At 36.9% G+C, this 15,732-nt stretch overlaps 1 protein-coding gene across 2 annotated transcripts in view; it reads left to right on the forward strand.

Moving 5' to 3' along the window:
• Nucleotides 1-15,732, forward strand: part of LOC110101872 (C-terminal binding protein AN) — a 29,465-nt gene that overhangs the window by 8,752 nt on the left and 4,981 nt on the right. Inside the window, exons 2-6 of one of the 2 annotated variants that reach the window (XM_020829951.2) lie at nt 3,729-3,912; nt 4,054-4,184; nt 8,324-8,521; nt 8,600-9,103; nt 9,215-9,262. In XM_020829951.2, coding sequence (XP_020685610.1) covers nt 3,729-3,912; nt 4,054-4,184; nt 8,324-8,521; nt 8,600-9,103; nt 9,215-9,262 — 1,065 coding nt within the window. Of the gene's footprint in view, nt 1-3,728; nt 3,913-4,053; nt 4,185-8,323; nt 9,104-9,214; nt 9,263-15,732 lie in introns of both variants that reach the window. The other variant, XM_020829950.2, reaches the window with a different exon arrangement.

Here is a 15,732-nt window from a genome sequence, read left to right on the forward strand (position 1 = left end):
GCCTAGACAGCTACTTAAGACAGCAAGAGGAAGAGCTGGGACAATAATATCCAAGGTCTTGAGAAGGAGGTCAGCCACTATAAACGTCCAGATATTTTTGGACAACAAGGGAAGCTTGCTGGAAATTTTTGGGCAGGAATGGAAACCACTTGTTCAGCAATTCAGCTGGATGAACTTGCTGAATTTTCAGATCTGGAGGAGCAGGCGGATGGCGGAATGCTTCTGGCCAGCAAAACAAGGAATGCTGAGTTGTGGGGCAGCAAGGAAATCTGCTGTAGCTTCTTGGACAGCACTTCGGGGATGCACAGAGGCTGGACAGCAGTCATGTGATGGCAAAAACCCTCTCTAGGTCACGGTCTAGGGAAGGGTAGTGTTAGGGAGAAGCCTTCCAAAACAAGAATCTGATTTTTGCTTCAGATTAAGTAATTTGGGGAAGGGAAGGATTCGAAATTTCCCAAGGCTTTAGCGGGAAATAATTAGGAAGAAATTAGAGGGGGAGGCTGACGGCTTACTTGGGATTATTGGGTTTAATTGATTGTGAGGGGCTTAATTGAAGGAGAAGAAAAGGAAGGGGAGGGGGCGGTCCAAAGGAGTTAGGGAAAACCTGTCCACATTCATTGTATGTGGTCCCCATGCCATCAATTTAATTAGATGATTAAATCTGAATTAATTTCAGATTTGAGAGGTTGAATGGGTTTCCTAAAATAAGATTCATTAATATGAGATTAATTTGAATTTCAAATAATTTTGAATTCAAATCAAAAGTTTCCAAATTAATAGAAGTTATTTTAGGAAAGTATTGAGGGGGGGATTTGAATTTTGAAATTCAAAATCAAAATAAGCTATGTAAATTAGGAAAGGAATTATCATATCCAATCTAATTGAAATTCAAATTAGATTGAGACTTATTCACTTTCCTAATTTGGAATTCCAAATAAGGAAAGTATTTGAATTCAAAATTTGAATTCCAAATAATTTGAATTCTTTCCCTCTTGGCTTGGCTTAACTTAGGAAGGCAATTATGATGAGGAAGATCATCATAATGGTGGGGATTGTAGAGGTGGCCGGCGGCATGAGGGGAAGGGGAAAGTGGTGGCCGTCGGGTAGGAAGTTTGGGGAGGGAATTCGATGCAAGGAAAATTAAAAGAAAGAGAAAGATAAGAAAACCGCGAACCTTGGAATCCACCAAGATTGACGGGTATTGCTTTTGCCCTCACCTTGGGCTTTCCATAGAACTCACACAGAGATCTAGGAGAAATGAACTCACTAAGAGATCTTCAAAAAGGAACTCACAAAGAGAACACAAGAGAAAAATTTTTCATTCAATAATCATCATCCCAAAATACAAAACAACTAGCCTATAAATAGGCCTCATGAAAAGAAAAGAAATAAAAGACTAAAATGCCCTTTGGGCTACAATACTACATGACCACCCGTAAGGGTATAAAGGGAAAAATAATAATATGAAATAAACTAGTACATATAAATAAATAACTCATGATCGTAGCCATTGATCTTCGATGTTCTCATCACCGTGAAACTCTCCTTCTTCCAGTTCGTTGCCCGGTTCGGTTTTCACAACCTTGGTTGAATATCAATTTAGAGGATTTGAAGATTTAGTTAGAAACTTGTTCATACCTTATTACGACAATAAGTTTGTAATGAACATAACACATAATCTAGTGGAGCATGATTGAACAAAGCATATAAAGGTTGACTGACTCTTCATTTAAAAGTTGGATAGTGACTTCATTTGCATGCTCTCTATAATTATTGATCAACAACTTACTAAGAGGTTAAATAGTAGAGTGTCTCAATAATTTTATTCAAGTTGGAAATGTAAAGCATCTATTCATTAATATTATGGGGAGTGTTAGAATCCACAATTTTTATGTGAAAAAAGGATATTAGGATCCCACAAATTCTTGCCTAGAAATCAAGATTGATTGCTAACAATATTATTGTTTATATATATATATATATATATATATTTCATTTTTGCAAAGTGTCAGTGTAGAATGTAAAGATGGAAAAAAGTGAATGTAAATGTAAATTATAGATTCTTTGTGTACTTAGATCGAGTTGTTAATGTAAGCAGAGCTGTAAGGATTTTAAATATGCTTGCTTACACATACTTGTAGTTTCCAAAAAGGAGATGATTCTTCTTCCTTTGAGGGACATTATCTTTTTTGTAATTTTATAGAATATCAAGGAGCTAACATACTTGAAGACCAAAATAAACAATCATATTTAAATATACATTATTTCATAGTCCCTATGAGCCACTGTAGAAGACTCCTTATTTATACAACAGACCGCCTATGGATGATAGCTAGCAATGTGCAACCAACACAATAGAGTCCCCAGCAGATGAAAGAACTCGACATATAACAAATGTAACAATTCGCAATGCACGCGACACAGTATAAAGACAAAGATTTCTACATTTGCAATGCATACAACATCCCTATAAGTGATACGTAATATGCACAAGACCTGATATAGCCCATGTAGTGGGAACTATCCTTAGATTCCAAGCAAGGCTCGTTTGGAACATGTGGAATGGATCCTATGCTACTTAAAAAGTCTTTATTGATATATAATAAGGTTGGCATAAAACTTAGGATTTTCTTGATGTTGATCTGAATCCTGAAGAATTACAATTGGATATGTCTCTAGCTTGAATGATATTGCTATTAGTTGGATGTCTTATAGAGGAATAATATGATATAGTTGCTGAGGCTGACTAAATGATGGCCTGACTAGAAAATTCTTGAAACGGTTAAGAAATGAACATGATGACAACATGCTTTTTTTGTAATATTCAAAATGTAATACATCTTGCTAAGAACGCAACTTGTTATTTTTGGTCAACTTATTAGGCTAAAATATCATTTTACCTGAAGTTTATTGATAGATAATGCTTATTTTTAAAAAAATAAAAGGGATCTAAGAACTCAGCCCTACATACTAGCAAAGATAGGCACCACAAAATGTTGATGTTTTGAAATGTTGAGTTAACCTCTATGAATGATTGGACGAGGTTCTCAGAGAGTTAAGTTTCTGCCAGACAATAAATCAAATTTTATCTTAAAAGGTGAGATCAACTTATGAAAACCAAAATAAGATTAGGTCAAAACTCTTGATAAATATATGAATATCTTCATTAATTCGGGATAATTACATTATGAAATCTTTTTTACAGGATTTGCTGCTACATTCGAGCAAATTTGTTATCCAAAGCTAAATTTTTTTAACAAAACCTGGATATTTTTCGTGTACATATACACACACACACATATAACTTTTGTAATGTGAATATTCTTGCACATGCAAAGAAGGCCTTTCTCTTATTCCCTGCTTTCATTCTCTGCCTTTTTTACTGTTTCATACTCTCATCTTGTGATGAGTGTAAGAAATGGAGACCATCTACGAACCAAATGATGCATCGCCTTGCAGCTATCCCACACACCCCAGTTCTACCTTTTCCTCTTTTTGCAACTACAGACAGAGATAAACCCCAACATGCTTAAACAAAACACAATGGGTCATGAGTCGTGCTCAAGTAAGTTCCCTGAAGCCAGGACTGGATATTTTCTTTTCGTAAAAATATTCATGTATTGAACTTTTAGAAATTCACCAGTTTTGTACTCGTTGCGTATTAACTTAGCAGTTTCTATTGCTGAAATAAATGCAGTGAGATCTAATTATTGTTAGTCCTTATCTAGAACAATTATGCGAAGGGAAAAGGAAGATTTCAGCAGAGTTCTGTAACATTTCCCCCTGCTGCTCGGAAAATGGATACTCTCAATGATTTATTGGCAGCAAGTGATCTCATTTCACTTCATTGTGCATTATCAGATGAGCCGATACAGATTCTAGATGCTGAATGCCTGCAGCATATAAAACATGGTAAAATCGTATGAGAATTTACATGTTATTCTTGCATTTTCTTTCAGTTATTTTTATCTATGAAAAGCTTTTACTAATGGTTTGATCACTAAGTACATCATAACCTTTTTTTGGTTTAAGAATAATGATCTTTTCTTGTAGGAGCTTTTATTGTCAATACAAGTAACAGTCAGCTAATTGATGATTATGCACTAAAGCAGCTCTTGATAGATGGTACTATAGCGGGCTGTGCATTGGATGGTGCTGAGGGACCACAATGGATGGAAGCATGGGTATGAGCTATAACTTTAGGGTATGAAACAGTAAATTGAGCACTTACCAAGGATTTTTACGATCTGATTTTGTAAGATAACATGGGCATTGGTGCTTTTGCTCAGAATATTATTTTTTTACTCTATTAAGTAAGATTATTTGCCAGGCTTTTCATTTCACTTTTTGCCAAATAATTACCATGCCTGCTATTGTCAAACTTAACTATTGGTGTTTTTAATATCATCATTGCTTCTTTTTTTATTTCGACAGGTTTGGATGAAATTTAGAGTATTTTCGTTGTGCAAAGGATAGACTTATTTTCTTTTGAATTAACTAAAGTTGGCTGTACTTCGGTTTTGATCAGTTCTTTTATCCTTGAGAAGTTGGGTGGCCTTCCTTGGATGGAGAACCCCATAGTCTTACACACTGTTATACTGGTCATTTGTTTGAATGTATTTCCTTATTTTCATTATGATTTCTTTTTTTCCGAGCATTTTAACCATGGAAACCTAACTTTATGGTATAAGTGCATCTTCTTTTCAAGAAAGAAAGATGAGAATATATTTTGGCATGAGATGCAGCATATTTATGATATGATTCCATTTAATGGTATAGATAAGTAGATTTTTTTCTAAGATCCAATTGTTGTCATTTTGTTGGACATTTTGCTATTATCATTCTTTTATAGATTTGAACATTACTGTAAGTTGAGTGATGGAGATGTGAGGATTTATACTCGTTGCAAGCACAAATCTAGTTGAAACTTGCATTTTGCATTCATTCAAAAATAGCAAACATACAACTTAAGCGTATGCAAAATTATAACCACCCTCCTTTAGCAAAACAAAAAATTCAGAAAGAAGATTGTTCCTATAATAATTTTTCCATACAAAATTAGCATTTATTGCTAATTGAGCGCAAAAGTGGGCCACCTTGTTAGCGGATGTATGCACATGGTGGAAGATAACTTAGTTGAAGTTCTTGAGAAAGCCAGTGTCAATTGCCTCTCTTATTCGTTTCTTCAATGTTTCAACAGCCATAGTGCATCTAAGACAGTTAGTTCACCTTTTTTATCTCCCTCTATAAAAATGCCCTTAGTTTCATACATTCAATGCTGAATAATACTTTGCACAAAAAGAGAAGTTTGAAGCTCAACAAAACTACTATGCCAATGCTCTATATTTTGTTCATTCTTCGCTAAATTATTGAACATTTAAACAAATTGGAAGGGGGGGGGGACACCAATTGGAAGTGGCTTACAGTTGATGAAGCTGTAGGTTGTTCCATTGCTCTTGTCATAGAAAAGACCATGGGTTGGTGGTAGCTTCAAGGATGGTGATTGCTATAAAAGCTGGAGTTCCATGCATTTTTCCTTTTTTTTTTGCATAAAGAGCCCTCCAATCTTGATATATTGCTTGGCAATAACTTCGTGCTGAAGCATTGTTTGAGTCAGTCAGGTTCGAGAAGGCTGAGCTAAGTCATCAAGATTTGAAAATTGTGGAATTGAGATGCCCTGGTTCTGAATCAATGTAGGTCTGCAATCAGCCCTTTGTAATTGACTGCAGGGCATTGTCTTCCGGTTGTGAGCAGCCTGAGATACAAATTTTAATCTTGATATGAGATTGATTTTTTGTGAGCTTTGATCAAACTTGGATTTGTCATGTTTGTCAAATTACTATTGCAAGCGGATAATTGCTTTAAGCTTTAAGCTGTATATTTCGCTTGGATTTTTTTTGTAAGTACTTGAATTTTTACAATTTTTATGGGGATGTGAGTCTAAGTAGTTTGCTTTGAGATTGGAAGGCAGCTCATATTAAAAGGATTTCCTGTGGTTGAGATCAACAGAGAAAGTTGCTTCCATCACTCTCTCTCTCTCTCTCTCTCTTGCTCTGTTTTGGTTTTTATCCTGTTGCTGACCCGCAAGTTCTAATCAAGATCCTTAGGTGTTTCGTCTCTTTTTGTTAAGAAGAAGCCATAAAGGTGCTACCTTAAGGAGTTCTCGTCTCAGAGGTAGGGTTGCCCGCTAGCTGTTGAGGGAAGTCATGAAGGAGCTGTGCCTTGGACGTAGACAGAAAAAGGGCTACTGTAGCATGGTTTCTACATCCCGTGAAGCAATCTACCTTGAGGACTGATGAAAGTTGAATTGCTAAGGCTGAAAACTGAAGGACTTAAGAAGGAGTGCTTTAGAGGGATGCTCTTATAGAAAGAATGTGAAACCTATGTTCATTTTACAGAGCAATTTTCATTTGATAGAGAACAAGGGTGTGGATTATTGTTGTCTTTGTTTATTAAAATTTAGAAGCAATTTTTATCTATTAGTGGTATTGGGGCTAGATCAAGAAGAAACAAGGAGATTACCAGATTCAACAAAATGTTAATAGCCCAGGTTGAGATTGAAATGTTCTCCAATCTCAATGATTTCAGCCTTTGGAGGCTAAAAAATGAAGGCACTTGTGTACCAAGGCTTGGATGTGGCTCTATCGGAGGAGCCAATCATGAAAGTACAAGAAAGATTGCACGGAGGGGTGTTGAACAAAGCTCACAACTTAATTCTTTCAAGTCTTGGAGATGAAGTTTTTCGAGAAGTTGTTAATGAAAAAAATCCATCCTTATGTGAAGACAGTTAGAATCCTTATATCTCAAAAATCCTTGTAGCTATTAGTGCTTTTGGTGAATGCAACATCATTAAAATGAGCACATTTTTTTTATCTTTAGTATATTGTTCGCAACTGGATCCACAACACCCTGATGGTGGCCATGTTGACTGCATATTTTAATCGGAGAGGACATTAATATCAAAATGCTCTCAAATTTTAAAGCAAACTACTTAGGTTTCAAATCCCTATAAAACTGTAAAAAAGTCCAAAAAATCACAAAATTTAAAAAAATGGTAAAGCAAAATCCATTATCCACATCAATTTGCTTGAGATGATAAATTTAAGATAGTCCATGCTCATAAAGAGCCAATGTTATATCAAGCATATCTCTATGATCACGCTCATAAATCTCACACTAGCTAACGTGTTCTCTTACTCAATGGTATGCCATAAAATGGAACACATCTATGACTAAGGCCATTTTATTGGGTGATTTATTGAAAAATAAAACCATTAAATTATAATTATGACTGAAGTCCGAAAGTTTTCCATGGATTAGCCCCCTAAGTTATAAATCATATTGTTCATTTGATGGGGCACAACGCTATTTATTACTTGGGATCAACTTTAAGTTGACCCCTTAGGCAAACATTCTCCTCAGTGTTACAAGATCTTCTTGCGTGATGCAACCCATAATTATTGACAATAATCCTTTGGTCGGGTTGGGTCAACTATCTACGTTGACTAAGCAGAGTAAGGGTTCATGAGAGCTCAGGATGAGACAATGATGGGATCTGGATCAGATTCTTCATCATTCTCCCACCATCTGTTTTAAATTAATGAAAATATATTTCTTATGTCCTAACCAAATCACAACAACTATAAACTAAATATTTAGAGCATGTGGACTAATTTTAATTAAAAGTTCTCTCTTATTACTCTGAGGGATAACTAATTATAGTGGTTTGCACTTATAAGAAATCTTTAATCAGATAATAAAGTCCTCATAAAATGAGTACAAAATTTTTAGGCAGCACAACCACACTTTTATAAAAGATTTGTTTGCAAATTTTCAGAGCCCGCAACTTTTTTACTAATTCCTTACTAAACTGAATTTTACTTACCGTATGTCTTAATATGTACAAAGAAATTTGTTAGTATATAAGAAAAGTTGTAATAATTTTATGTTCATTTACGGAAACTTCTCAAGGCAGTTTAATTTAATGAGAGCCAATACAGAATAGCTTGATTTTAACCTGGGATTAGATTCATTAGGCATATTTTTTAATTTATTGATCCTTTTTTAGCCCGTTTCTTTTTTGGATGAACGATAGTCTTCTAAGTGGCATAGCTTCTTCAGTTTTCTTCTTTCATTTGATGCTTATGCGCCTCGGTATGATAGTGTAGGATTCAGTATGTAGGTGGATTTTGCATGTGCTTTGAATCGGTGTATTTTATGCGGTAATAAACTTGTTAACAGCGTCTACCATATTTTATTTGGGCTCCTTGTGCTATCAACTATAGTTTCAGGGAGAAGACTTAGTTATTATGTTTTGCGACAGGTCAGAGAGATGCCAAATGTATTAATTCTCCCTAGGAGTGCTGATTATAGTGAAGAAGTTTGGATGGAAATCAGGGAGAAAGCTATCTCTATGTTGCAAGCTTTCTTTCTTGATAGCGTGATTCCAAATAATGATATATCTGATGAAGGTGAAGAAAATAGTGGGATAGCATATGAAGGTGACCAAGTGGAGAACCTGGTAAGAGATAATTCATCTCATCCTTTTGATTCAGAGCAGACGGCAGATGCAAGTAAATTCTGTGCTGGATCTGATCAGGAACTGAGGACCAGTCAGTCCAAAGAGTCTAAAGTTTCAGGCCTGCCTCAAAATACTGTTACAAGGTCAGATAGAAGACATAGTAGGTCCAGCAAGAAGGCCAAGAAGAGGCGTGCACGCCAGAGTTCCCAGCAGAAATCACATGATTTTTCAGGAGTAGAAGGTAGCTATAGCTCTCAACAAGAAGATGATACTGCTATCAGTGGTATGGAGCAAAGTTCTCGATTTGCTTCTCCGGATGATTCTAAAAGCAAGCAAATTTGCCTTCTTGAATCAAATATGGAATCATCTTCACGGAAACCAGAAACGATAAGTGAAGGACTTAATAGAAAATGTGTTGAACTTTTGAAAGATGGTTTTGTTATTGCTTTACATACTAGAGAGCGTACTGGGTTTTACGTGTCTAGACAAAGAGTACCTGGTGGTGGATGGTTCTTGGATACATTTTCCAATGTAACCAAAAGGGATCCTGCTGTTCAATTCCTGGTTTCTTTTAAAAGCAAGGTATGCTATTGAATTTTCCTTTGTGCCATGTTTTGAATTCCTCAGTAAAACATCAATTCTTTAGATGATCTATTAAGCCTTCTTTTTTATCCTTTTTTTTTTTTAACTTAGGACGTGCTAGGGTTGCGATCTTTTGCAGCTGGTGGAAAACTGCTACAGGTATGATAATTTTTTTAAAGAAATTCTACTCATCCGTTTTTTTTAAAATATAGCATCAGAAGATGTGACAAATTTGGAGATGTTGGCAATAACTGCAAAAGGCCGATTCATAATTCTGGCATCTCAAAGTTTAATGTCTCTATTGTTTCATTAGTTTGAATGTTTGTTATTAAAATTAGGTTCAAAGATTAGATGAATTGCATTTGCTATGTTTTATTGTGCATCTTATACGTCGTTGGAGTGCTTAGTGGTCTTGGTTCTTATTCATGAACCAGTCCTATTAATTTCATCTTTAAGATTTAAAAAAAGATATGACAGTCGAACTGCTCCCTTTTGGACAATTTTTTTGCATTTGTTAGCTTTTTCTGCTGTTCTTGGACCATTTAGTTTATAGCTTATTGTAGAAAATTCCCTTGAAATTATTCCTAAAATCTGTCCTTGAAAGCTGCCCCATTCATCACACCTCCCAACCAACCCCTCCGCTGGCTATCCACCCAGCTGGACAAGTCTCACATTGTGACTTCGTCCTCTGTTCGCTGTTCCTCCCCAGCTGGCCAAGCCTCAATGATCGTGGATGTCACTTCATTAATCCATATATTCTATCCTATTATATTTAATTGTATCATTACTTTAAATCTCTGATTTATTTTCTATTTGAAGTATTCATAGGATTGTGTAAATACTGGACAAATGTTAAACTGAAACTCAACCAATTCTTGTCATGGTATCAAAGATTTGGGATTTTCTCTTCATTGCATATCCATAACCATGCATGGATATATTGCCAAGATCTTCCAATCATCATTGTTGATGTTCTCTTTCTTCTGCATAATTGTCTCATAATTAACCTCCAACATTGTAGTCTTCTATCATTCTATCTTTTTGCAATTAATTACTGCCACAATTTTTGTCCCATGAATCACAATAATACCCATGCTCCCTTGTTTTGTGTGTTGTGCAAACAGTCATACAGCGAAAATAAAATCACGGAAATCACACAATACAAAGACAATAAACACGGCGATTTATGTGGTTTGGGGAAGATGCCTACGTCCACGGGGAGGGGATGATGATTTCACTATATTGGAGAACAATAAGAATTACAGTGAGCTCTCTCTTCCTCTCATTTTCTAATGCATCGATGCATACAATATAATAGCTCTCAAGCCTTATTTAAAGATTTGAAACAAAACTATAAAGGAAATTTTAATTAATGCTATAATATGGCAAAATCTAATCATGCAAATTACATCTCCCAATTGTGCTTATTAAATCACCCAATTTATGCAATAATCAGATTCCCTAATTAATGCACCGATCAAATCTCCAATAAAATTCCTATTTAATGCAATAATTAGATCTCTTAATTAATGCATCAATCAAATCTCCAATCAAATCAACTTAATTAGGAAGAATTCATTCCCTAATCAATGAGCCATTTAAAGCTTTACAAATAAAGCTTTATTATGATTTGGAAATAAATCCAAATCAACAATCTTCACCTCTTTCATTTCAGGAACTGAAAGATGACAAATTAGGCTTTAATATCAGAATGACTGCATCTCCAAGGGATTGCCTACGTACCCCCTTCTAAGGGATCAAGCCAAGCGTAGTTCTTCAAAATGTGGACAATCAATCATGAGTCTTGCACCATTATCGTGGTGACTGCATCTCCAAGCCATAAACTGTACCCTTAAGATATCTCAGGAATCCTCTTCACAACTTGTCAATGACTCCATGTATCATGTATGAACCTGCTCACAACGTCAACTTCAATGTCTGGATCGAGCTGCTCCAAAATCAGACCATATTGTGCTACAAGTGTCAAGTAACCACGAGTCGAGGGATTCTTAACCTCTAGGGAGAACACCTCATCATAAGCAATTCTTTCCCATTGTGCAGAGTCTTTTGCCACCAACCTAGCCTTGTATTGCACATTAGCTCCATGAGATCCTTCTTTCTTTGCATGCATCCATTTGCTCCCAATAGCCCCATATATATCACAAACAGGACTGTCCACCGCTTCCTTTTAGTGACTAGGAACTTCAGCCTTGGATAAAACTGCAAATGCAAAGTGATCCCTCAACTAAACTGGTCTTGAGACATTCTGGCGCCTTGCCTTCTTTCTTGCATTATATTTCTGAGCAGTGTATTTCTAAGCAGGAATCTCCTCAATATCATCTTTTCCCTCCCAAATTGTAGCTGAATTAGGTACCTGGGTAGAAATGATCTGCCTCTGTGGAGCAAATGGAGTTGCATCAAACTCCAACTTATACAACGCATCTGTGGTCCCAATGGAACTCTCTACTTGCTTAGGGTCCAAAAGCTTCATCATGCTAGCCTCATCGAAAGTAACATCCCTGCTGATGATAATCTTCTTCTCTACTGAATCATAGAGTTTGATTCCCTTGACTCCAGGCCTGAAGCCAATAAAGATCTCATTCTTTGCACGCGGTTCCAGTTTATCATTTTGAACATGATAATAAGCTGGACACCCAAATACTCTCAAGTGCTCATAATCTCTAACATGATGCCCTGACCACATCTCCTTTGGGGTCTTCTTCCCCAAAGCCGTAGAAGACAGACGGTTCACCAAGTGACATGCATAGTTTATTGCTTCAGTCCAATAAACTCTATCCAACCCAACATTGGATAACATACACCGAACCTTCTCTACGAAAGTCTGGTTCATCCTCTCTGTCGCCCCGTTCTACTGCGGTGTCTCTCGAACTATGAAGTGATGCTCTATCCCAGATCTCTGACACTCCTACAAGAATGCATTTGAAGAGTATTCTCCCCCATTATCTGATCTGATACACCGGATCCTTTTGATAGTCTGAGTTTCAATCCACTTCTGCCAAGTACTGAAAATCTCCAGTATCTCGCTCTTGTGCCTCATGGTGTATACCCAAACATATATAGAGTAATTGTGAACAAAATAGACAAAGTATCGCCCTCCGCCGAATGATGTTGTCTTTGTCGGGCCTTAAACATATGTGTGAACATGCTCCAACATGGCAGCACCAAAGGATGCATGTGTCTTCTTGCGAAACACACAATGTTCACAAAGATCGAGTTTGAAGGTGCTTGCTCCTTTAATCAATCCTTGATTCACGAAAGCCATAAGAGAAGCCTCTTCGGTATAAGATAGCCGCATGTATCACAACGCAATGACATCAGAAGAATCATCAACAACAACAGTTACTCCAATCACTGTTCTTCCCTGAAGGTAGTGAAGGTTGTGGTGACAAACTCTTTTAAGAAAAATCAATGCTCCATGATATATCTTCAGAACTCTTGCCTCAATGACTATCTTGTAGCCCTTGGTTTTTAAATCCCTAACAAACAACAATTCTTTATGATATCTAGAACTTGATTAAAATAAATAAATAAATATCTAGAAATTGTTCCATATCAGTCAGCTCTCTCACAGTACCATCGTTCATTCTGATGAAGATGCTCCATACACCAACTGTACGACAAGCCTGGTTATTTCTCATGGCCACAACACCACTATCAAGTTCCCTGTAGGTACATATTCATTCTTTGGTGGAAAAAATGTGATAGGTAGAACCAGTATCCATAATCTAGCATGAACCATTTGAATACAAACTCTGAGAGACTACATATAGTGATACATCTGAATATTCGTCACGCTCTTCCATGCTAAAATTTGTCTTAGTGGAAACTCCCTTTTCCTTCTCCTTCAATTTTGAACAATTTTTCTTTCCATGACCAGCCTCCCAACAAAAAGCACACTAATTCTTTTTAAGACTGCGTCCGCTAGACTTGCCCCACTTGATGCTGTCGCTCCTTTTATTCTTCTGTTTCTTTTATCTTCCTTGTTGGAGTGTGAGAGCCTCAACTGAATCCATCTTTGCAGACTCCTTATCCTGTCATCGAAACTCATGATTCAGCAACACAGTAGTCACTCACCATAGTTCAAGTCCTCCTCATGGATGAGTGTTATTGTGAAGTTTTCGTAATCATCTAGGAGCTAATTTAACAGGAGCGCCTCGTCCATATTCAAAAGATCTTTCAATGGCTTTGTGAAGTCATTCAAATGCTCATCAATTGTAATATGCTATCAATCAAACCCATACCGAAATCCTGTCCAAATCCCTGTCAAATCTGCCGCCTGCTACAGTATCATATCTTGCTATTCGGCGCAGTTCAGAGCCGACTACGCGCAGCAGGTCTCGATCCCATTGCCGCATGCAGATATCCATTCAATTGTTCGAGTCGTTAAATATGACGATGAGATGAAACTTCCGCTCCTCCCACACAAACCAGTCGAACTCTTCCTCTGCTTCTCTTCTTCTCGCACTCAAAATCCTGCAAGCTTCTTCCGACTCCACAGTAGAACTCCCCGTAGTTCTCACACACATCCAACCTTCTTCGCCTCTTCCATACGTCTCCTTCCGTCGAACCAACACCAAGCCGGAAGGCCCGGCACCTACCTTCCACTCACCGAAGTCATCCAACCTCCCTTATCTGTCAAAGATGACTCTAGCAAACCCAGCTCCGTCGCCTCCTCCCTCTAAGACCGAGCTCCACTTTCGCCTTGTCTGACACCTGCCCTAGCCTTCTGCGACCGAACCCAGTCGAATACCCCATTTGATTCCTTCAATCCAGAGAGAGAGAGAGAGAGAGAGAGAGAGAGAGAGAGAGAGAGAGAGAGAGCTCCCTATCTTCCTCCGATCTCCACAAGCCACGACCCAAGCTCAAGCCGTGCCTCTTTGTCTGATCTCATAGAGGTAGTGATTAGGTTATCTTTTTTATAATAATATCAGTTATGATTATTAATAAAATTAGTTTATATTAATATTATTGATGTAGAACGGAGGGGGCCAAGCAAAAAGATGAGGAACATTGATTTGAAGAATTAAAGACTTGCCCATATATGAATTTTAATTAAGGAAAGGTTTTGAATTAAATCCTAATTAAAAGTCAAATGAGCATGGTTTGAGGGGACTTCTTAAATAGGTTTCCTCATCTAGGAAGTAAAATTCAATTTCAAATTCAAATGAGTATGAATTTAAATTGCGTCTAAAATTAAAGGAAGCTAAATTAGGAAGGGGTTTAATTGGGAGCAATAGTGGGGAAGAATTAATGGGAGGAGAGAGGTAGGGGAGATTTCAAATGGTTTCCTAAATAAGATTAATTAAATTAAAGGTGATTTATTACTCATATCTCTTTCAATTTAAATTCAAAAATAATTTGACTTGATTTATAAACTTTCTAAATATAATTCAGGTTAAATTAGGAAAGAATTCAAAGTTGAAATTGATTATTTTCCCAAATTTACCATGATTAATTTTAGGAAAGAATGAAAGCTATGAAAATTTAGATCCAAGGGGAGGGGGTGGTGTGGCCGGCGATTTGGAGGTTTGTGCTAGGGTTAGGTGGTGGTGGGTTTTGGGATTGGGCTAACCGGCGGTTGGAGTAGGGGTGTGGGGAGGAGAAACGACAACTTGTGGAGAGGTGATGGGGTGAGAAAATCGACGCCTTGGTGGAGGGCTCGAAGAGGTGGACAAAACAAAGAGAAGAAGAAAAAAAAGATAGAACTGTGAGCCTTGGACTCTTCCGAAGACTAATGGGTGATGCGTTGACCTTCACCAAGGGACTTCAAGCCACGAGCCCATACCCATCATGCGTCTGGTGGAAATTATGATTCCATCCATAGGGATTCTCACTAATGTCCTCCCAAAGAACAAAAGTGCATAACAATTTATTTTATTATAACTTCATCATACTAATACAAGAGCAAAGACCTCTTTATATATAGGCCTATAAACAAAAGAAATTAAAAAAAGACAACTTTGCCTCTTGGGCTTACATAAGACAAGACTTTTAAATAAGGGTAAAAATGAGAAATGCAAAATTAAATCAAAATACAATTAACAAACAAAGATAAAAAGGAGTGATCTCGGCCGTTGATCTTCGTCTCTTCCATTGAGTAACGTCTACCGTCGGATTCCCGTATCATTCTCCCGGGGTGGAAAAGAGCTCGACTCCGTCGAGTTCGCACCCTGAGCAACCATGCTCTGATACCAAACTGATGTAGAACAGAGGGGGCTAAGCAAAAAGATGGGGACATTGATTTGAGGAATTAAAGACTTGCCCACATATGAATTTTAATTAAGGAAATATTTTGATTTAAATCCTAATTAAAAGTCAAATGAGCATGATTTGAGGGGACTTCCTTAAAAAGGTTTCCTCATTTAGGAAGTAAAATTTAAATTCAAATTCAAATGAGTATGAATTTAAATAGTATCCAAAATTAAAGTGAGCTAAATTAGAAAAGGGTTTAATTGGGAGTAATAGTGGGGAAGAATTAATGGGAGGAGAGAGGTAGGGAAGGTTTCAAATGGTTTCCTAAATAAGATCAATTAAATTAAAGGTGATTTATTACTCATATCTTTTTCAATTTAAATTCAAAAATAAATTGACTTGATTTAGAAACATTC

This window comes from Dendrobium catenatum, unplaced genomic scaffold (assembly GCF_001605985.2).
Source record: "Dendrobium catenatum unplaced genomic scaffold, ASM160598v2 fragScaff_scaffold_974, whole genome shotgun sequence".
In the NCBI taxonomy this organism is placed as follows: Eukaryota; Viridiplantae; Streptophyta; class Magnoliopsida; order Asparagales; family Orchidaceae; genus Dendrobium; species Dendrobium catenatum.